Genomic DNA, 24,501 nt, shown 5'->3' on the forward strand with positions numbered 1-24,501 from the left:
GCACAAAAATTTATAAGTCTATAACTGTACCTCATGGTGTTTCACTAATAAATAAATAAATAAAAATAAAATTGGCCAGACACTGTGGTACTTAAGGGCTACTTTTAATTCTGTGCTCAGGGGTCACTCCTCGTAGTGCTCAAGGATCAAATTGGGGTTGGTTACAGGCAAAGCCTAACCCTTGGATAGTCACTCTAGCTCCTACCTTTTAAAATTATATCTGGGACCAGAGAGTTGCTAGCACAGTGAGGAAGGCAATTGTCTCGCATGTGGCCAACCTAGGTTCTATCCCTGGCATGCCACCTGGTCCCTAAACACTGACAAGAGTGACCCCTAAGCAAAGGGCCAGGAATAAGGCTTGAGTACAGCTGAATATGACACATAAATATAAACTTCAACCTGATTATCTAATATACATATGCGCCGTGAAATAGCTGTACATCAAGTTATTTAACTCACTAATCATCTCAGCAATTATTTTGTTACTTTTTCAGTAAGATTATAAATCTCTTCCAAAGTGCCATTAATAAAGCATTAAATTATACACTTATGTCAAATCTTCCCTTCTCTCCACTCCTGCCAATTATCTTTTTATTCAATCACTAAGATAGATCCTTACAAAGGATCATGATTGGATTTCAGACAGTGTTCCAACACTTTCTGTCCACCAATATGTGTTCCTGGTACCAGTGTCCCCAGTTTCCCTCCCATCGCCTCCCAACCCCCACTGCATTACTCTCCCTTTAGTTTTTATGACTCCAACATTTTTACCCTTTTCTAGACACTCCATTTGCAACGAGCTCTTCCAGGTTAATGCAGTCATATATGACAGATATTTCCTTTTAATAGATTACCCTTCATGTATATGTGTGTGCATATAAAAAAAGAGAAGAGAATATACCATGATATTGCTTATAATTAGAAAATGAGATTAAATACAAACCAAGGCATGTGCTAATGTGAAGTACCAGAAATGGTCATACGAGTAAATGCAAAATATATATTGTGTGTATATTGTGTGTGCATTTTATAACGTGTAGTGCATAACATGCGGGAGCGAAATAAATGCAGAGAACAGCTTGGAAGTCAAGAGTTGAAAGCCAGTATGCTGAAATAAGGTTTTTGCACTATACAAGAAGTGTTCCTGGTGCTGGAGCAATAGCACAGCAGGTAGGGCGTTTGCCTTCATGAGGCCGACCCGGGGTCGACTCCCAGCATCCCATATGGTCCCCTGAGCACCGCCAGGAGTGATTCCTGAGTGCAGAGCCAGGAGTAACCCCTGTGCATCGCCGGGTGTGACCCAAAAAGCAAAAAAGAAGTCTTCCTTCAAAGTTACCTAGGATAGATATGACCCAAGTTCATTTCTAACACCCTATATAGGCCCCCAAGCTTGGCCAGGAGTAATTCTGAATGCAGAACTAGGAGTAAACCCTGAGCACCACCAGATGTCGCTCAAAAACAAAAACCTGTTGGCATTAGGTAGGGATTGGGCTATACCTGGCTGTACTTATGGCTTCTGCCTGACTGCTAAAAGATCACTCCTGGTGGGGTTCAGGGGACCATATTCGGGTGTTGGGGATTGAACCTGGGTCAGCCACATCCCAGGCAAGCACCCTACCTGCTACACTATCTCTTCAGCCCCTCACCTGGCTGTTTTTCTTTTTCTTTTTCTGCAGTGTCAGGGGATCTATCCCAAGTCCCAGACATACAAGGCCCACAGTTTACCATTGAGCCACATCTCCAACCCCCATAATGAATTTTTCTTTTTTGGGGGGTGGGGGGACGTGATATTGACAGGGACTGAACCCAAATAACCATGCACTCACCACTGAGTCATTCCTGGTTCTTCAGTTTTCTTTTTCTTTTTTTTTTTTAGGAAATAAAATTCTATTTTTATTTTTTTATTTTATTATTCTTTTATTGAATCACCATGAGATACAGTTATAAAGCTTTTGTATTTGAGTTTCAGTCATACAATGATTGAATACCCATCCCTCTACCAGTGCACATTTTCCACCACCAATGTCCCCAGTAGGTCCTTTGGTTTTCTATTTGCAACATAGAGAGCAGTTTCAATGGTAGACTTCAAGAATAGACTACAACAATAAATGGCAAACACTCATTCCATCAACCCAGTGAAAGCAAAGGGGCAAAAAGAGGTACATTAAGGGCCAGAGCAATAGTACAGGAGGTAGGGTGTTTGCCTTGCATGCAGTTGACCTGGGTTTAATCCCCGGCAACTCATATGGTATGCTAAACACCGTCAGGAGTAATTCCTGAGTGCAGAGCAAGGAATAACCCTGAGTGTCACTGCATCACTAGTTGTGACCCAAAAAAGCAAAAAAAAAAAAAAAAAAAAAAAACCCAAACCAAAAAAACATTAAAAGAAAAGTCTTCTAAAAAAATGTTGTCCAAATGTGGCTCCAGTTTCTCATATGGTTTCAAAAACAAATGTGTGGTTTAATTGTAAGTGCATTAGACAGGCCACAAGTTAGAATGTTGGATATATACTGATCCTGGAGGCTAGAGCGATGGTCCGCTGGGTGGGGCACTTGCGTGCAACTGACTCTGGTTAGATCCCAACACCCTATAGGGTTCCCTGAGCCAGCCAGGCACGATCCCCGAGCACAGAGCCAGGAGTAAACCCCGAGTACCACTGGGTATGGCTCAAAACAGAAAACAAACAAAAACAATGATTCTGGTCAATTGCTTGAGCCTTGATCAAGTTTTTTCATCTTTCATACAAGACAGAAATACCCTTACAAAGCCTTAATGAACTACACAAGAAGTGCATGAAAATCAGAGGAACCATGAACTCTGCACAAGGAATCTGGTGGACAACTTCAGAGTCTGGGCACAGTGCAGGAAAAGAAAGGAACACCTGTGTGCCCAGGAGGAGACAGCGGATCCTGGAGGCCAGCCCAGACCACTCCCTGAAGTCCCCTTCCTAGAGGACCATTTCTAGGCTTCTCCTACCCATCAGACCGGAGCAGTGATCCCTATGGATGGATATCAATCCAGCTAGTTCAGTACCATCCAACCTTTGACAACTTCTAGAGGAGTCAGTTTCACCTAAATCCCACACTGAAATTCCTCAGCTGTGCAAAGCTAGACTGGCCCTCTCTGCGGCCCTTTGGTGTCAGCTCCAGGTAAAAAGCTCACAAGGCTGGCTCTCGGGAAGTTCGGGGTCCACAGCACCCCTGCCCTCGGGCTTCCTAAGAGCCACCTGTCATCCAGATCATAAGCACCCCTCCAATAACACACGGTCCCTGAAACATTTTGCTTTGGTTTGGTTTGGGACCACACCAGGGATTACTCAGGAATCACTCCTGGTGGTGCTTGGGGGACCATATGCGATGCTGAGGATCAAAAACCCAGGGGACCCACACACAAAGCAAGTGCCTTACCCACTTTGCTATCCTTCTTGAAACACTCCCATATAATCTGCCAGATCCCATCAGAAGGTAAATTACAGAGCACGTGGGATGAGATAATGACCCTTAGGGTTCGGGAACCCCAAGAGAACAAGCTCCTCAAAGTATGATCTGGTTTCCACACACTTCCCGAGGATTTTTCCAGGGGCAGTACCCACCTCTTTGTCAGATGCTGCATGAGGGAAGGAGGCCATAGCTGGCCTGCTCAGTGTTTATTTGCACTCAGCAACCCCCACCCCATCCCACCTGCCCCACTCGGTCCCCATGCTGTGTCCTGAGGCTCCTCCCTCAATGGAAGTCTCACCCCACCCCAAACCCTCCCAACTCTCCTGCCCTTGCACAGGTTTGAGCTAAAGACAGGCAGAAAGAAAACTATTCCTGATATTGGGATCAGTCCTGAACACTGGTTCTTCTGGGCGAGTCCCAGAATTGCTTCTTGGGGCAAAGCTGGAAAGACTGCTAACATTCTGGCTGGCTGAGGGTCACAGTGCAATTTAAACTGCCCGGGACCAAAGGCACACATTGCTTACAGGCATTGCATCCCCCAGCGTCTTGCAGGCACTTGAAGCTCCTGAAGCCTGAGTTTTCCCACTGCTATGAGCCTGAATTCAAACAAAGCTGAATCAAAGCTCTTTGCTTTCCTCTCACAAGCCCCAAACTGCCATAATGCTATCCGTACAGAGTAGGAAAGGACCCTCAATTAAAATTCCTTGACTAAACTAAAACCCCCTGACACTTTTATTGGGCACTTTTCTCTGTTTTCTGGTGTAAAGTCACCACCTGATTTACAGCACATGCCTCAGTGGACCGCGGACATCTTGGGATGCAACACCGCTACAGGCCACTCCCTGCCTCCCTGCTCCCCAACCCTGTGTCCACAAGTGACCAGCTGCCCTTCAGCCCCTCTCCTGCTCTGCAGCTAGACTTGTGTCCAGGCCAGGCTGCTCCTTCACCCTCAGCCTGCCCAGGATCCCTCTCCACCTTCTGTTCTTGCCCTGTGTCCCCACATGTGCCGGCGACCAGGGACATGCTGAGGGCTGTGGGGTCCCTAATAGAAAAGCAAGAGACTGTTCTCACAGGTTCTGGCTTCTTCCTACAGACCACGACCACCTTCTATTCCAATCAGGCGTATTAGCAGTTTTCCCAAAGCAGCACCAGCAGCGTCCCTGGAACAAACGCCAACGTCCTGGCTCTGCCTGTGACAGGGGAACATGCAGCCAAGACACCCTCAGCAGCAGCAATGCTCCCAGGGACAGGCCCTGTGTGTTCCTCCCAGAGGCATCCACCAGGTGCTAGAGCCGGAACTATCACCGCACACGGCAGCTCCCTCCCCTCCCAGAGTTCGATTTTCTCCAAAACTCACACACTCCTAAGAAGCAAGTTTTTGATTCTCAGTGTGTTCCCTGGAAGCAAATCTGAAGAAAGGGAGGCGGGAATTAGAACCTGACTGTCCATCCTCTGCCCTCTCTGCTCCACCAACAGTCCAGGAACAAGTTTCTGCTTCCTTGCACCCAGGTCCTGGGCTCAAGGCCTGTCTCTGTCTCTATCTCTGTCTCTGTCTCTCTCTCTCTCGCCCAGCTTTATGCATTCTCTGTCTCAGAACCCAAATTTCTGCACCCACATACCCAAGCTCCTACACCCGCACATTTCCGAGCTTCTATCTCCCCGCACAGACCCGAGCTCCAATCTCCAGGCACACACCCGTGGCTCCTGCACCCGCACAGCCGAGCTCCCGCACCCGCACACACCCGAGCTCCTATTCCCAGGCACAGACCCGAGCTCCTGCACCCACAGACCCGAGCTCCTGCACCCGCACACACCCGAGCTCCTGCACCCGCACACACCCGAGCTCCTGCACCCGCACACACCCGAGCTCCTGCACCCGCACACACCCGAGCTCCTTACCCGCATACATCCGATTTCCTGCACCTGCACACACCCGAGCTCCTTACCCGCATACATCCGAGTTCCTGCACCCGAACAGACCCGAGCTCCTGCACCCGCACACACCCGAGCTCCTGCACCCGCACACACCCGAGCTCCTGCACCCGCATACATCCGATTTCCTGCACCCGCACACACCCGAGCTCCTTACCCGCATACATCCGAGCTCCTGCACCCGAACAGACCCGAGCTCCTGCATCCGCACACACCCGAGCTCCTATTCCCAGGCACAGACCCGAGCTCCTGCACCCACAGACCCGAGCTCCTGCACCCGCACAGACTCGAGCTCCTGCACCCACAGACCTGAGCTCCCGCACCTGCACGACACAAGATCCTGCACTGCGCACAGACCTTCAGCGCTAGAGTACACGTGCGCTAGAACGCAGACGCAGGGATTTCCGGAAGAACATGGGGCGTGGGAGGGGCTACACATGCGCAGTGGAAACCCGGAAGCCTTCCCGGCGCTCCGGGTGGGCGCGTGTGAGAGACGTGAAGTTTCTCGTAAGTGACTGCGCCGCGCCGGTCGCAGCGGACACGTCCCGCAGCCTTGTGCGCGTGCGCCGTCGGCGTTTGCGAACGAGCATGGACCCGTTTTCATTTCCGCGTGATTCCGAACTTGCTCCCGTCACCGTGAGTGGCGGAAAGATGACTACATTCCCCACAAGACTTTGCACTCTCCCCAGCCCCACCCCCGTGGCAGTGTCAACTCTTAAATTCTGTGCGAGGGGCGCTTGGGTTATTTGGTTTTGGGTCCACACCCTGGGATGCTCCGAAGTTACTCCTGATTCTGTGCTCGGGAATTGCTCCTGGCGGTGCTATGGGCGGTACTATAGGATGCCAGGATCAGAACTCGCGTTGGCTCGTGCAGAGGGCGCACCCTACCTGGCCAGTGAGTTGGGGCTCACTACTATTGCTCCAATAAAATCGGCTCTGTGTTGCATAAATCCCGGCTCTGTTCAGAGACAACCACCTGCAGTCCTCGTTCTCTGTGAAACCCTGACGTTACTGATAGTGATACTGGCGAGGCAGAAACTGGCGGCGGCAGGTCTCTGTGTTCGTTCCCGATTCCCGGGTTCTTCAGTATTTTCAAGAATGAAAATATTGAATAGTGAAGATGCTCGGAGTCAGAGTTGGAACGTAGAAGAGCTCCCCAAGTGGGGAGAGACTTCGTATAGGACTAAGTTAAAAGTAAGGGCTTGTATAGGCCTTTTGCATTTCTTATCAATTGACAGATATTACAGAGAATGTAGGAAATCTCCAGGGTGGTCGGGCTGGTTTGAGTCTTTCTGGCCACCTGCCCCAGGTATTGTTCATTATCTTAGTCTTGTGACTCCTAGTTCTGGGACAGAAGAATATGGTCCTGGGGAACTCCAGGAATGTTAAAGATGGGGCCTTGGGGATGAGGTGTGGTAGATCCATAGGAAGAAATGGAACTGCTGGCCATCTACCACTCCCAACTCTACCCTCTTGGCAACCACCCTAGCAATGAACTTTTACCTAGGTAGAAGTACCCTGCGGGTGCAGGTTGGAAAAACCCTATAAAAGCCACCTTGAACAAAGGAATCACATGCATATTCTGCAGAGCCCATGTGCTCATATGTGGCACAAGCACATGTGTCTAGCATAGCTCCCCTCTTGCAGTGTGTACTGGTGCGCTCTCCATCTTTGGAGAAGCTGGCGTTCTCTCTTGAGTGCATTACTCTCGCTCTCACTTTCTCTCCGTCCTTCCCCTTCCTAAAAACCTTCAAATAAAATCTGTTTTTACTTCACTCCTCATCACTTAATCACTTAAGTCACTTAACTTCCCGTTAGTCGTCGATTTGCTCGAGCGGGCGCCAGTAACGTCTCCATTTGTCCCTGTCGCGTGCTAGTGTAGCCCAATAGCATCTGCTCGCTCTGGGATCATGAAGAGCGTCAAACCGATCGTTCATGATCTTGATGAAGAAGTCTGACCATCTGGTAGGTGGGCGGCCACGTGGTCTGTTGACATCCCGTGGAATCCAGTCGGTAACAGCTCTAGTCCAGCGGTCATCTTTAAATCTCATTACGTGACCAGCCCATCAGATTTTTGACACCTTGGCAAATGAGACAGCGTCCCTGATTCTTGATCCTCGACGGATGTCGGAACTCCGGATTTTTTCTCTCATTTGAGTAAAACGTGATATTCCAAGCATAGCTCTTTCTATTCTTCTTTGGGAGACCTGAATAGCGTTCTCATCCTGTTTGCGTAGGGCCCAGGTCTCTGAGGCATATGTTAATGCAGGAAGAACAGTGGAATCAAAGAGATGTGCCCGGAGCCGGAGGTTCTTCTTCCTCTTAGCTATTTCTTCGACGTTCTTGAAGGCGTTCCAAGCTGTTCTCTTCCTCCTGCACAGCTCCGGTGCCAGGTCATTTGTCATGTTGACCTCTCGACCTAGGTACACATAGCTGTTGCATTCGGAGATGGTCGTTCCCTTGAGAGCGAAGGGGGCGTCAGGAACGAGGCTGTTTCTCATAAACATTGTCTTCGTAAGATTCAGCTGTAGTCCTGCCTTTCCACACTCACGGTCAAAGTCGGCCAGCATTTGTGCCGCTTGGCTGATGTTTGGTGTTATTAAAACAATGTCATCAGCAAAGCGAAGGTGGTGTAGTTGCCGACCATCTATCTTCACTCCCATTCCTTCCCATTCCAGTCATCGCATGATGTTCTCGAGGGTGGCACTGAAGCGTTTCGGTGAAATGGTATCACCCTGCCGAACCCCTCTCTTGACATCAACGATCACTTCTTTGTAGAATGGTGAGATCCTGGTAGTGAATCCGCAATACAGCTCATGGAGGATCCTGATGTATTGGGCTTGAATGCCCTGATTGGCTAGGGCTTCAATGACCGCTTCCATCTCAACAGGATCAAAGGTCTTCTTTAAATCAATGAACGTTAGACAGAGCGGCATCTTGAACTCCCGAGAAACCTCAATGAGCTTGGTTATTGTGTGGATATGGTCGATGGTGCTGAATTCTTTGCGCAACCCGGCTTGCTCACATGGTTGTCCTTCATCTAGTGTTCTGCCAATCCTATTTAGGATGACTCGAGTAAACAACTTGTAGATGACAGACAATAGGCAGATCGGGCGATAGTTGCCAATGTCATGGATGTCTCCCTTTTGAACAGTAGTACGGTCCTGCTGGTTTTCCATTGGGACGGAACCTTGCATTCAGACAGGTAGCGAGTGAAGAGCCGAGCCAGTGTATTGATGAGTACTGACGGCAGGTTCTTTAGGTGTTCAGGTCTGACCTTGTCTGGGCCGGGTGCTGTTTGTTTCTTTACCGACGAAATGGCGTGTCGGATTTCGCAAGGGAGAATGTTGGGAACGACATATCCATCCTGTGGAATTTGGTATGTCGGCAAGTGGACATGGCTGTCGAAGAGATTTGAGTAGAAGTCATGGATAATCTTCTCCATTGCCGTTCTGGAGGATGTGATGGATCCATCAGGATGTCGGAGGGCAGTCATCTTGGTCTTGTAGTTGGCGAAGGACAGGCGGGCGTAACGAATACTTTTCCCGGCTTCTGCCGCATCTACCAGTACTTCTGCTCTTCTCTCTTTGAGGTCTTCCTTGTTCACATCTCTGCACTGCTTTGCAAGCTCGGACGTTAGCTTGTGGTTGCCTGAGGCATGCGCCAAACCATGCTGGCGAATTAGCTCAAGAGTTTTCGAAGATAGGGGTTTTTTTGTGGCTATCTCTCTCTTGGCGTTCCTCGCACATTCATGGAGGTGCTGAACCAGTCGATCGTATTCCTCGTCAATGTTGTCAACAATGGCATCTTCCCATGTTGTCGCAATAGTGCCAAAGAGTTCCCAGTTGGTGGTCATTCTGGGAGTTCTCTTTTTGAACTTTGCAGCCCTATCTTCCTGCTCTGTGAAGTAGAATTTTGCACGAAGGAGATGGTGGTCCGATCCCGTTCAAAATTTTGGGACAACAGCGACATCGGTCAGGCAAAACCGTCAATTGAATATGATGTGGTCTATTTCGTTGTGGAATCGTCCACTGGGAGACTCCCATGTCCAACGTTTAGATTCTGCCTTCTGGAACTGTGAGTTACCATGAATGGTCTTGGTCGACATGATGAACCCAGACAGTCTCTCACCCTGTTCGTTCCATTCTAGGCCATGGGTCCCGATGTGAAGTTCTTCAGCTGATCTTCTCGGTCCTATGTTGGCATTAAAATCACCCACGATGATCTTGTAGAAGGTGTGGTCTTCTTTATAGAACTTCTCTAGCTCCATGTAGAACTTCTCGATTTCTCTTTCATCATAATGAGATGTTGGTGCGTAGACAACGAAGATAGAAACTGCAGGCAGTGAGCCACATCTATTCAAATGTAAACGTCGGATTCCGGTTGTGAGGCATTCGAATGAATCAATGCTCTTGGCCAAGTTTGTGTTGACAAGGACACCGACGCCTTCGACACCTCTTTTATCGCATGTTCCGAGGAACAATTCTTCTCCAGTGTCGAAAACGGCATGGTGAGATTCGTGCCTTCTTGTCTCGGTCAGACCAATGATGTCGTACTTGATCATTCGTGCTTGTACCATCAGGTCCTCGATGGATGTATCTGATGCTAGCGTACGTGCATTGAAAGTACAGACGATCATTTTTGTCTTCCTTCGTTGTGGCAGCCTAGTTCGGCCTTGAGATTTTGTCGGCCTCTCCTTTCTCATCCTTCTCAGTGCTGCCATGTCGGTGAAGCCTTCAGGGTCAGGTGAATGAGACTAGTTGTAGTTACTGGTTTTGGCATATCGAATACACAGCGGATAGCTTGCCAGGCTCTTCCATGCGGGCAGAATACTCTCGGTAGCTTGCCAGTCTTTCCGAGAGGGATAGAGGCTTTTGGGGCGACCTCTAATCACCCTTGTAGGTGTTAACATATTTGAACCCTATCAAATATGGTACGACAATTCCAGAAGATGGGTATTTAGTGCCTTATGATGTGTCCGCGTGGGTCCGGAAAGCATCCTGGAGTGTGGCGACGGCTGGGTAGTGGAGGTAGTGTCATCTACTCCTGAAATTTTTTTCTGTGAGAATTCGATATGCCAAAACCAGTAACTTGTTGTGTATTCGATATGCCAAAACCAGTAACTACAACTGGTCTCATTCACCTGACCCTGAAGGCTTCACCGACATGGCAACACTGAGAAGGATGAGAAAGGAGAGGCCGACAAAATCTCAAGGCCGACCTAGGCTGCCACAACGAAGGAAGACAAAAATGATCGTCTGTACTTTCAATGCACGTACGCTAGCATCAGATACATCCATCGAGGACCTGATGGTACAAGCACGAATGATCAAGTACGACATCATTGGTCTGACCGAGACAAGAAGGCACGAATCTCACCATGCCGTTTTCGACACTGGAGAAGAATTGTTCCTCGGAACATGCGATAAAAGAGGTGTCGAAGGCGTCGGTGTCCTTGTCAACACAAACTTGGCCAAGAGCATTGATTCATTCGAATGCCTCACAACCGGAATCCGACGTTTACATTTGAATAGATGTGGCTCACTGCCTGCAGTTTCTATCTTCGTTGTCTACGCACCAACATCTCATTATGATGAAAGAGAAATCGAGAAGTTCTACATGGAGCTAGAGAAGTTCTATAAAGAAGACCACACCTTCTACAAGATCATCGTGGGTGATTTTAATGCCAACATAGGACCGAGAAGATCAGCTGAAGAACTTCACATCGGGACCCATGGCCTAGAATGGAACGAACAGGGTGAGAGACTGTCTGAGTTCATCATGTCGACCAAGACCATTCATGGTAAATCACAGTTCCAGAAGGCAGAATCTAAACGTTGGACATGGGAGTCTCCCGGTGGACGATTCCACAACGAAATAGACCACATCATATTCAATCGACGGTTTTGCCTGACCGATGTCGCTGTTGTCCCAAAATTTCGAACGGGATCGGACCACCGTCTCCTTCATGCAAAATTCTACTTCACAGAGCGGGGAGAAAGGGCTGCAAAGTTCAAAAAGAGAACTCCCAGAATGACCACCAACTGGGAACTCTTTGGTACTATTGCGGCAACATGGGAAGATGCCATTGTTGACAACATTGACGAGGAATACGATCGACTGGTTCAGCACCTCCATGAATGTGCGAGGAACGCCAAGAGAGAGATAGCCACAAAAAATCGCCTATCTTCGAAAGCTCTTGAGCTAATTCACCAGCGTGGTTTGGCGCATGCCTCAGGCAACCACAAGCTAAGTCTGAGCTCGCAAAGCAGTGCAGAGATGTGATCAAGGAAGACCTCAAAGAGAGAAGAGCAGAAGTACTGGTAGATGCGGCAGAAGCCGGGAAAAGTATTCGTTACGCCCGCCTGTCCTTCGCCAACTACAAGACCAAGATGACTGCCCTCCGACGTCCTGATGGATCCATCACATCCTCCAGAACGGCAATGGAGAAGATTATCCATGACTTCTACTCAAATCTCTTCGACAGCCATGTCCACTTGCTGACATACCAAATTCCACAGGATGGATATGTCGTTCCCAACATTCTCCCTTGCGAAATCCGACACGCCATTTCGTCGGTAAAGAAACAAACAGCACCCGGCCCAGACAAGGTCAGACCTGAACACCTGAAGAACCTGCCGTCAGTACTCATCAATACACTGGCTCGGCTCTTCACTCGCTACCTGTCTGAATGCAAGGTTCCGTCCCAATGGAAAACCAGCAGGACCGTACAACTGTTCAAAAGGGAGACATCCATGACATTGGCAACTATCGCCCGATCAGCCTTTGTCTGTCATCTACAAGTTGTTCACTCGAGTCATCCTAAATAGGATTAGCAGAACACTAGACGAAGGACATCCATGCGAGCAAGCAGGGTTCCACAAAGGATTCAGCACCATCGACCATATCCACACAATAACCAAGCTCATTGAGGTTTCTCGGGAGTTCAAGATGCCGCTCTGTCTAACGTTCATTGATTTAAAGAAGACCTTTGATTCTGTTGAGTTGGAAGCGGTCATTGAAGCCCTAGCCAATCAGGGCATTCAAGCCCAATACATCAGGATCCTCCGTGAGCTGTATTGCGGATTCACTACCAGGATCTCACCATTCTACAAAGAAGTGATCGTTGATGTCAAGAGAGGGGTTCGGCAGGGTGATACCATTTCACCGAAACGCTTCAGTGCCACCCTCGAGAACATCATGCGATGACTGGAATGGGAAGGAATGGGAGTGAAGATAGATGGTCGGCAACTACACCACCTTTGCTTTGCTGATGACATTGTTTTAATAACACCAAACATCAGCCAAGCGGCACAAATGCTGACCGACTTTGACCGTGAATGTGGAAAGGTAGGACTACAGCTGAATCTTACGAAGACAATGTTTATGAGAAACAGCCTCGTTCCTGACGCCCCATTTGCTCTCAAGGGAACGACCATCTCCGAATGCAACAGCTATGTGTACCTAGGTCGAGAGGTCAACATGACCATGACAAATGACCTGGCACCGGAGCTGTGCAGGAGGAAGAGAACAGCTTGGAACGCCTTCAAGAACGTCGAAGAAATAGCTAAGAGGACGAAGAACCTCCGGCTCTGGGCACATCTCTTTGATTCCACTGTTCTTCCTGCATTAACATATGCCTCAGAGACCTGGGCCCTACGCAAACAGGATGAGAACGCTATTCAGGTCTCCCAAAGAAGAATAGAAAGAGCTATGCTTGGAATATCACGTTTCACTCAAATGAAAGAACGAATCCGGAGTTCTGACATCCGTCGACGATCAAGGATCAGGGACGCTGTCTCATTTGCCAAGGTGTTGAAAATCAGATGGGCTGGTCACGTAATGAGATTTAAAGACGACCGCTGGACTAGAGCTGTTACCGACTGGATTCCATGGGACGTCAAAAGACCACGTGGCCGCCCACCTACCAGATGGTCAGACTTCTTCGTCAAGATCATGAACGATCGGTTTGAGGCCCTTCATGTTCCCGGAGCGAACAGATGCCATTGAGCTACACTAGCATGCGACAGGGACAAATGGAGACGTTACTGGCGCCCGCTCGAGCAAATCGACGACTAACGGGAAGTTAAGTGATTAAGTGAAGTGAGAAAGACAAGGATCCAGAAACTTTGGGTAAGGCCTTCAGCTGACTTTCCTTTCCTGCAAAGAGCAATTCCTAGCTCCAGCCTGAGTGCGTGGCTCCCCTAGAGATCTGGTGGTGGGCATCAACTCCTGTGCAGAGAAGACCAAGTGGATGTCCTGTGTGGCTTGATGGCCACCTGGTGGGGCTGGTGGGCCTCTGGCTGGTGCAGAGCAAGGGCTCATGGCTGACTTTATCAGTACTAGCCTTCCTAGCCGGCTTCAGGCAGAGGTGGATCAGAAGAGATGGTTTCTCTCCTCTCTGCCTCACATAAGCCACCCATGGGGACCCACCGACTTCTCTCTCTCTCTCTCTCTCTCTAAAGGTAGTAAGAGGTAGGCATGGACTTTATGTAATGAAAAGACCATAAATCAAGAGTATTAACATTTATTTAAAAATACCAGTACAGAGAAGATAACTCCGTTGACTGAAGTGCATATTTTGCATGCAGGAAGCCCAGTTGGATCCACCACACTGTATGATTCCCCAAATATCCCCAGGAGCGACGCCCAAGCATTAAGTCAAGAGTAGATCCTAAGCACTTGTGAGTGTATCTCAAAAAATGAAACATAATTGTATAACTGAAACCCAAGCACGAAAATTTGTAAGTCTACAACTGTACCTCATGGTATTTCACTAATAAAAATTAAAAATATATATATACTCAACTATAAGAAAAAACCATAGAATCTGGAAAGATAGACAGTTACAGCAGTTACGGCACTTATTTTGCATACAGCTGACCCAGAGTTCAATCCCTGGCATACCATATACTCTGCCAAGCACTGCCAGGACAAAGTTCTGAGGATCACCAGGTATGGCCCCCATACCATATATATATATATATATATATATATATGTACACATATATATATCACTGTATCACTTTATCACTGTCATCCTGTGTTCATTGATTTCCTCGAGCAGGCACCAGTAACGTCTCCATTCGTCCTAGCCCTGAGATTTTAGCAAGTGCCACATTGGAGGCTCTTTCAGGGTCAAGGGAATGAGACCCATCATTGTTACTGGGTTTTGGCTTATTGAATATGCAACGGGGAGCTTCCCAGACTCTGCAGTGCGGGCAGTATACTCTCAGTAGCCTACCGGGTTCTCTGAGAGTGAGAACTAGACAATAAGAGGTCACACTTTATGATGTTTTGTGAAATTTTTTTGCACACCTGGCAATACTCAGGCATTCCTCCTGGCTCTGAGTTCAGAGAATACTCCTGGCAGTGCTGGGGGACCATATGGGATGCTGGGGATCAAACCTGGATGGTCATGTGTAAGACAATCACCAGCTGACTATACTATCACCGCGGTCTGAAATAGCTTTTTTATTTAAAAAAAATTGAAGGAATACTGCTATTTATTCTGAAATAGCATTTTTCAGTGCTGTTTCAAGGGATGCAAAATAGTCTGCTGAAGTACACTGGAATCTGGAGCGTCCCACCCTGGACAGGGGCTTACATTTAATAGGGCTATTTAATAATAAAGGTAAAGGCCCTCCCGTTGATCGTCGATTTGCTTGAGCGGGCCCAGTAACGTCTCCATTGGAGACTTTGTTGTTACTGTGTCTGGTATATCGAATACTCTCGGTAGCTTGCCGGGCTCTCCGAGAGGGGCGGAGGAATCGAACTCGGGTTGGCCATGTTGGCCGCTTGTAAGGCAAACGCCCTACCCGCTGTGCTATCGCTCCAGCCCATTTAATAATAATAATAAATTGTTTTCATCTGCAAGTACAGGGCTTTCTCACAATAATATATTGTTTTTTGCTTGTTTTGGAGTCAAACTACTCAGCTGTGCTCAGGGCTTACTCCTGACCCTGGACTCAGGGATCACTCCTGGTGGGGCTTAGGAGACCACATGGGGTGCTGGGGATCAAACCCAAGTGGGCCCATATAAGGTAAAGCGCCTTACCTATTGCTCTGTCTTGCCCGCATAATATTATTTTGAAGTAATATATACTTTGTGTGTGTAGATGGTACCAGGACTTGAACTCAAGTCTGTGAGGTAACAGACACAATGACATACTCTAGTTCAGAATGGAGATGCAAACAAGAAAATCAATTTGCTTTATTGGGGAGAGGTGGTAGTGGTAATATTCTTCCCAGAGAAATCGCCTATCTTCCTTTTAAATGTCTAGGATGTTGACATTAGGAAAGCAATATATAAATGTTCTAGGAAACGCAAGCACATGGCATTTCAAATAGTAACAAGTGAAAATTTCTCACCTTCCTTCCAACCTCATTCCAGTTGCCATTACTGGTCATGTTCCCCCATCCCTTCATTTCCAATGTGCACTATTCCATAGAGAGGCTTTTCAAGCTGAAAAAACTGTAACATCACTGAACAGAGAGTTGGAATATATACATATATATTAATGAGTATAAAGTTACGTATAAATGTGTATATGAAATTGTATGTAATTTTACATACACACACATATATATACATAGATGAAATTATGTGCATGTAATTTATATATACATATATCAGCAATAGCACAGTGGTAGGGCATTTGCCCTGCGCACAGCCAGCCCGGCCGAGTCAGCAGCCCGGCCAAACCAGGTTAGATTCTTCCGCCCCTCTTGGAGAGCCTGGAAAGCTACTGAGAGTATCTCACCTGCACAGCAGAGCCTGGCAAGCTACCCGTGATGTATTCAATATGCCAAACACAATAACAACAAGTCTCAAAAAAAATGGAGACGTTACTGGGCTCGCTCGAGTAAACCGATGAACAATGGGAAGACAGTGTTTGACATATATCAAAATACTAAGTGGATAGGACATCTATATAAAAGAGGTCCAGAGAGGCCAGAACAGTAGTGCAGTGGGGGGAAGGTACTTGCCTTGTATGTGGCTGACCTGGATTCTACCCCCAGTACCTCACAGCCCGAAGCCTGAGCCACTCAGGAATGATCCCTGAGCACAGAGCCAATAGTAAACTCTGAGCTGTGCTAGGTGTGGTCAAAAAAGTGCAGAGCCAGAGGAAACACAAACATCACTGGTTGTGGCCCCAAAACCAAAAAAAAAGTCGGGGGGGGAATTATTTCATGGTTATAGACTGGAATAATTCACATTGTTAAACGTAGTATTCTGGGCCAGAGCTATAACACAGTGGGTAGGATGTTTGCCTTGCACGTGGCCAACCTGGGTTGTTCAATCCCAGCACCCCATAAGGTCCCCCAAGTCCTGTCAGGAGTGATCTCTGGGCACAACTGGGTGTGGTTCAAAAACAAAAAAATAGTTTACTTAAAATGTACTAAAGACAGGTTACTCCTGAATTCACGTATCAAAAAACGCAGGGGTGGAGTGATAGCACAGCTGGTAGGGCATTTGCCTTGCACGCACTGACCCAGTTTCGACTCCCATCATCCCAGATGGTCCCCTGAGCAATGCCAGGAGTAATTCCTGAGTGCATGACCCAGGAGTAATCCCTGTGCATCGTCGGGTGTGACAAAAAAAAAAGCTTAAGTCAAAGCCCTCCCGTTGATCGTCGATTTGCTCGAGCGGGCCCAGTAACGTCTCCATTGGAGACTTTGTTGTTACTGTGTCTGGCATATCGAATACTCTCGGTAGCTTGCCGGGCTCTCCGAGAGGGGTGGAGGAATCGAACTCGGGTCGGCCATGTTGGCCGCTTGTAAGGCAAACGCCCTACTGCTGTGCTATCGCTCCCATCATATTTCAGGGTTGTCTTCAGAGATCTAAGTTCATTGGAAAGAAAAACAAAGGCAGAATTAGATAAATTAGATTATATAACTAAAAATTTTTTCACTGAACCAGGGAGATAACTCAGAAGTCAAAGGAATGTGCTTGCATGTGCGAGACCCTGAGTTTGATCCATAAAATTGGCTGATCTGTGGGAGATTACTATTGTCAGAAATCTACAGACTTCTCTTTTGGGGGGTCTATTTCTTTGGGGCGTCTGCTTTATATTGGATTGAGGATTCAACAGTTCGGTAGCTGAGGTTCCTACAATCTCTTGTGCTGGATGGTTGTGGTAGGATTGCTGGTTTGAGGTCTATGCTCTCATTCTTTTTTTTTTTTGGCAGGAGTTTTCTGACTGAAGTTCTGACATAATCAGAATTGATTATGTTGTGATATGCTCTGGCTTCTTCTTTTTTTTTTTAAATTTTTACTAGTGAATCACTGGGCTGGAGTGATAGTACAGCGGTAGGGCATTTTGCCTTGCATGCAGCCAGCCCGGCCGAGTCGGGTTCGATTCCTCTGCCCCTCTCGGTGAGCCCAGCAAGCGACTGAGTGTATCTCGCCCGCATGGCAAAGCCTGGCAAGCTACCCGTACCATATTCAATATGCCAAACACAGTAACAACAAGTCTCAAAATGGAGACGTTACTGGGTACGCTTGAGCAAATCTATGAACAATGGGAAGACAGTGACAGTGACTCACCGTGAGGTACAGTTACAAGCTTACGAACTTTTGTATTTCAGTCATACAATAATTGTTTACCCATTCTTTCACCAGTACCCATTCTCCTCCACCAATATTCCCAATATCCTTCCCGCCACCCCCACCCTGCCTCTGTGGCAGGGCATTCCCTTTTGTTCTCTCTCCTTTTGCGTGTTGTGGTTTGCAATAGAGGTATTGAGTGGCCATCGTGTTTGGTCTATAGTCTACTTTCGGCATGCATCTTTTCAACCCGAATGGATCCTCCCAACACTGTTACTTGTTGTTCCCTTCTGCATCTGATGCTCTGGCCTCTTGCCATCTTGTCCTCCCCCAACAAGGCAGACAGGAATAAAGTATTCGGAAAGAGACCCCTAAAAGCAAGTGGCACAGAGTATTGAAGTGATATAGAAAAGCAGTAAAAGCCAACCAAAGTTGTGCTGAATTGGTGAGCACTGTGGGCCAGGTGACACTGGTTACATTGGGAACTCTAAGAGCCAGACCATATGCACTGAGTTCTGTGAAGCTGAAAGTTTATCTGTAGTTCTAAAGTTGACCCGTAACTCCTGACCTTATTGAACCCCCTCAGTGTAAGTGGGGATGATGAGGATAGTCACAGATCCACAGATCCAGAAATGCTTTTACCAACCACACACACACACACACACACACACACACACACACACACGTGAGAGAGGGGAGCTGTGAGCTGGTATTTGTCTTGAGCATTTAGCAGAAAGGACAAACTTAGAATTAGCAATGAATGTTTGGACTCAGACCCAGAGACCACATCCCTGACTATTCAGTATGGGGTATTTTTTTTGGTGGGGTTGGGGAGGGGGTGTAATTTGATGCTTAGGGGATACAAGGGAAGGGAGCAAAGACCAGTGGAAGTGGTGTGCTTGGTCTGGCCTGTTACCTGTAGGGGATGCATGTGAGGAAGCATGGAATGCAGTCTGGGGGCTTTCTGTTGCCAGTTGGGCCATAAGTCCTGTCTTCTGTGCTGGGGGCAGAGTGATCTTTGATTCTCGGAATGTCATTTTTTCATCTGCCAGAATGCCATTCAGTATGAGCAAATCTCACAGGTCTTTAGTGTCAAAGGCCTTCATGCTGTTTTAAGATCCAGACAATGTTACCCCAACATGTTACCAGGGCTCCCGAATCTTCCTGCCTGTAACAAATGAAATCAGTGTCCGTCCGAAAGGCCTCACTGAGCTTCCACCCCTTCCACCAGATACACAGAAGCTGCTTCCAGGGAGATGCCCCAACAACACTGGCTCCTTCGAGAAGTCTGTCCTCTACAGCCTTCACCTATGCTCCCCGGCTGGGCTGCAATTGCGTTCAGTGGCCCAGAGCCGTCTCCCCACCGCCCCAGGCCTCCCCAACAGAGAGACAGAGACAGGGAGATGGGGTACCACAGCCTGATGGTGAAAATAGCCTGTTTGAATTATGCTGGCAAAACTGGATGGCTACATGCAAAAAAAATGGGCTCAGATCTCTGCCTAACTCCATGTACAAAAGTAAGATCTAAGTGGATTAAAGACCTCAACATCAGACCGGAATCTATAAGGTATAGTGAGGAAAAAGTTGGCAAAACCCTTCATGACATAGAAGCTAATGGTGTCTTCAAAGATGTCACACCGCTGGCCAAGCAAGTGAAAACAGAGATAGACAAATGGGACTATCTTAAACTAAAAAGCTTCTGCACCTCAAAAGAAACAGTGACCAAAATACAAAGGCAGTCTACAGAATGGGAAAGGATATTCGCCAACTACACATCTGATAAGGGGTTAATTTCAAGGATATACCAAGTACTGGTTCAACTCCACAAAAAGAAAACATTCAACCCCATCAAAAAATGGGGAGATGAAATGAATAGAAATTTTCACAAAGAAGAAATCCGAATGGCTAAAAGGCACATGAGAAAATGTTCCACATCATTAATCATCAGGGAGATGCAGATCAAAACCACAATGACATATCACTTCACACCACAGAGACTGGCCCATATCCACAAGAACAAAAGCAACCGGTGCTGGCGCGGATGTGGTGAGAAAGGGACACTCCTTCACTGTTGGTGGGAATGCTGACTGGTTCAGCCCTTTCGGAAAACAGTATGGATGATTCTCAAAAAATTAGAAATTGAGCTCCCATTTGACCCAGCAATACCACTCCTGGGAATATATCCCAGAGAGGCAAAAAAGTATAGTCGAAGTGACATCTGCAATTGCCTGTTTATTGCAGCACTCTTTACAATAGCCAGAATCTGGAAAAAAACCTGAGTGCCCAAGAACAGATGACTGGTTAAAGAAACTTTGGTACATTTACACAATGGAGTACTATGTAGCTGTTAGAAAAGAAGAAGTCACGAAATTTACATACAAGTGGTACTACATGGAAAGTATCATGTTAAGTGAAATGACTCAGAAAGAAAGGGATAGACATAGAAAGATTGCATTCATCTGGGGAACATAAAGTAACAAAATAGAAAACTAACACCCAAGAATGGCCAAGATTAGTACCAGGAATTTTACTCCATGACTTGGAGGCCAACCACACATACTAGGGGAAAAGGGAGCTCAGATAAAGAGGGGAACACCAAATAAAGGTGTTGGGAGGATCCTCCCAGGATGGGAGAAGCATGCTGAAAGTAGACTATAGACCAAACATGATTGCCACTCAATGTTTCTTTTGCAAACTACAACACCCAAAAGGAGAGAGAGAACAGAGGGGAATGCCCTGCCACAGAGACAGGGTGGGATAGGGGGGAAGGGGGGTGGGAGGGATACTGGGATCCGTGGTGGTGGGAAATGGGCACTGGTGGAGGGATGGTATTTGATCATTGTATAATTGAAACCCAAGCACAAAAATGTGTAAGTCTGCAACTGTACCTCATGATGTCTCAGTATTAAAAATTTTTTTAATAAAAAAAAATGAAAATAAAGGCTAGTGAAGAAATAGGAAAAAAAAGAAAATAGCCTGTTTAATGCAGAGCTGCTAGCATACTTACAGAACATCTGGGGGGCTTGAGGTAAGAACATAGGTGTGATCTATCATTTACATAGATAAACATTTGGCAGAGGAAATTCTCTTGGGGAGATTAATCCAAGGAAACACTCTGTCCCCCAGGACATCTATATTGCTTTTATCTTTCCCTCTAGTTGCATAAGTTACCAATATTTGCAGTTGTTTGGATAAACAGAGTAAGAGACAAAGATCCCAACACTTAGCTCTCTAGGCTGTGAGAGCAAGTAAGGCTTTTGGTGTAATTAGTGTAAACCCCAGACTAAGTCCTTAGGCCAGTTCAGCTTGTCCTTCCCCATGGAGGTCCTGTCTCTAAGTCATAAGTTTCCATCATGCGTTTATGCTTTCTAGATTGTCCCATTTTGAAATTAGGGTTGTTTTGCCACTCACCCCAGTTCCATCTCAGTCCCATGGCAGGACCTCCCTTTTGGGGTGTTATGACCTATGCAGCTGAAGCCCGAGTCAAGTAATGATGACCATGTAATTATGCCCAGGAGTAGATATATCTCAGAGTCAATCAACTCCCAAATGTTATGAGCATAGCATTAATGATCTTTCTGTGTTTTACCAAAGAACACTACTCTATAGTAAAATGTAAAAGGTCTACAGGGGAAATAGAAAAGCAGGCACATATACACAGGGCTTCAAAAACAAAGCAGTACAAAGTTCAGAATGACCAGTTTTGGCTTATAAGACTGACTTGGGGAACTGTTCCAATGAGAGATAAAATACAAAGGAAAGGTTAAAGGCAGACTTTAACTAAATTAGGGATGCTAGCAAGTGTAGTAAGCGTCTCTGGGAGGAGGAAAGAGGGAGATTCACTGATAAAACCTAAAGCACTTAGGGTTAATATCCAACACAAAGGAAAGGTTAAAGATAAACTTTAAATTAGGGATGCTGGCAGGGGCAGGACAAGCTTTTCTGAGGCGGAAAAGGGGCAATTCTCTGATGAAGCCCAGAACACTTAGGGTTAATATCCAACGGAGGCAAAAGAGGAAGCCTCAGTTTCCCTTTGCCTTCCCCAGCAGTTCCATTTCTCCCGCGATGGAGAAAACAACACCTCATCCACACCGCCTTATCTCCAACATCCTGGAGGCTCCTCAGCTCCGTCTTCTTCTGCCCCAGAAGAGGGAGCCACGAGACTAAGATAACGGCGACACCCGAGGCAGGTGCCGGGAAGACAAACCCGCCGGACGCCCCTGCAGAGCCCCCGCATCCTCCGCACACACAGGCCCAGGCTTCCTGCAAAGGTCTCACAAAACTGGGGCTGGGGCGACAGCGCAGCGGGGAGGGCGTTTGCCTCGCACGCGGCCGGCCCGGGTTCGATCCCCGGCATCCCCTAGGGTCCCCGAGCACCGCCAGGAGTGGCCCCTGAGCACCGCCGGGTGTGACCCAAAAACAAACAAACACTCTCACAACTCAGCCCTCTCCTAAGTTCCTCCCAGCTGGAGCGCGCCTTTCCTCCTTCCTTTCATTTCTCGCTTTTGGGGTCACACCCGGCGGTGCTCAGGGGCCACTCCTGGCGGTGCTCGGGGGGCTCACGGGGACGCCGGGGGTCCCAGCGAGCCCGGCCGGCGCGCTGCAGGCCCTCCCCGCTGTCGCTCCCACCAGCGCCTTCTCTTCCTTCTCCGACTCTCCGGCGAATTTCTCTCTTTCAGCTCCGGGCCTCTTCCGCGCGACCCCACGGCCCGCGGAGGCGGACGCCAGACCCAGCCCGCCGCGCCCGCAGCTGCTCGGGGGCTCTCGCGAGAGTAGGCGCGAATCGCGGCGCGCCGCGGCGGCGGGGGCGGGAGCTCTCGCGAGAGGCGCGGGTCTCCGCGGCGGCCGGGCGGGAAGATGGCCCTGGCCGCGCCGCCCGCCGGCCGCCCGGACCGGCCGCTGGAGCGCGACGTGCGCGCGCTCCTCCGCCGCGTGGCGGGCCTCCGCGACGAGGCGGACCCCAACTTCCAGCTCGCCGTGAACTTCGCCTGGTCCCACTTCAGGTGCGTGGCGGGGCCGGGCAGCTCCGGGATCTCTCCCGCGCCGCAGCGTCCTCGGGCCCGCCGCGACCGCCTGTCCCGCAGCCGCGCCCCGAGCTCGTCCCCTGCACGCGGGGACGGAGCCGACGGCACTCGGGGCGGGGCGCGGAGCCGAGGGGACCGAGCGGCGCGTCGGCGGCCCGGGCGGGGACCGGGGGCCAGATCGGGTCCCGGGCGGGGACGGGGCGGGGGTGTGGGTAGGGTCCTGGACGGGAGCGGGGGCTCGTCGGGGGGTCCTGGACGGGAGCGGGGGGCTCGCAGGGCCCTGGGCGGGGACGGGGGCTAGTGGGGGCCTTGGCACTTGCCCGGAGGAGACTCGGCCCCATGGACGTGCCGCGTGAACCGCCTGGAGATCGCTCCCGAATCCCTGCGGATCTACCGAGTGTGGATGCTGTCGGGCCGCGTTTTCACGTCCTGCTCTGGGGGAGAAGCAGATGAGCCCCAGGTTTCAGAGTGGACCCAGTCCTTTCTCTTTCCAAGGGTGCTCCTGCGCTCCGATCACTAGGGCTGCAGGGGGCGGTGGGTCGGGAATCGGGACACGCAGGGCTTAGGGGAGAACTGCGGCGTGAAGTTGCTGGCGCAGCAGGGGCTGGGCAGGGTCCACCTGCAAATGAGGCGTTTTTCCCAGCTTCCAAATGCTGTAGTTAAAAGCGACACGAACTCACTTGCTTATCTAGGCTACACAGAGGGAAGTGAGCTGCCAATCAGACTGGCATTTAGATCCTGCCAGCCCCTGCCCGGATACCAGCTTCATATTTCAGCTTGCCGGGTTTACTCTGTATTTTACGGTTCAAGACCATTGCTCCGATGGGCGGGGGTGATAGTGAGTTGGGTGTTTGCCTTACACGGGGCCTACCTGGTTTTGATCTCTGTCATCCCATATGGTTCCCTGAGCATCTTTGGGTGTGACCCAAAAAGCCAAAAAGAAAAAATCGTTGCTCTAAAAAGGGTGTCATAGACTGTATCTCTACAGAAAGACCAGGGACCTGTAGAGCAAGAAGATATGTAGCTATTTAGGTCCATACCCCACCCCTGCACTTGTCTGGGGATAGCCCTGGAGGCATTGCAGAGGTGACCTGAGCAGCACCAGGTCCTGAGCAGAGGTCCTGAGCAGCACCACATCCTCCAAAACTGCTGGCCTGAATGGGTGGAGTTTCACTGGACTCGAGCAGTTTAGGAACCCTGCCTCCCAGCCCCCAGATATACATACACCTGTGGTATGGGAGGTGTGGGAAGGAGGGGTATGGTGGGAATCAGGAGCCAGCCACAGGGTGGGAGTTTCCCTCAGACCATTCAGCTGCCAGTCCGGTCTTGAGCCATCTGTGATGCAGTGGCTGTTTCTGTGGGTGGAGGTGGTGGGAGGAAAGAAATAAGCCCCCCCCGCCCCTGGAAACTGGGCTGGGCGTGGGTGGAGGGAGGACCATGAAACTGAAAACTCATCTGTAGCAGAAGAGAAATAGACGAGTGGCATTTTATTTTTCAGATTTCATCGTTTCCTTGATGTTGACAGTCACAAAATAGAAAAGATAATAGAAGGGTA

General features: G+C 48.8%; 1 protein-coding gene across 1 annotated transcript in view; it reads left to right on the forward strand.

Annotated features, from left to right (window-relative positions):
* Positions 1 to 22,763: 22,763 nt before the first annotated feature.
* TUBGCP5 (tubulin gamma complex component 5) overlaps positions 22,764 to 24,501 on the forward strand; it is a 29,391-nt gene continuing 27,653 nt past the window's right edge. Inside the window, exons 1-2 of the mRNA XM_056124317.1 lie at positions 22,764 to 22,925; positions 24,445 to 24,498. Coding sequence (XP_055980292.1) covers positions 22,780 to 22,925; positions 24,445 to 24,498 — 200 coding nt within the window. The 5' untranslated portion in view covers positions 22,764 to 22,779. The remainder of the gene's footprint in view (positions 22,926 to 24,444; positions 24,499 to 24,501) is intronic.

This window comes from Sorex fumeus, unplaced genomic scaffold (genome assembly GCF_029834395.1).
Source record: "Sorex fumeus unplaced genomic scaffold, SorFum_2.1 ptg000051l, whole genome shotgun sequence".
NCBI classification, from domain to species: domain Eukaryota; kingdom Metazoa; phylum Chordata; class Mammalia; order Eulipotyphla; family Soricidae; genus Sorex; species Sorex fumeus.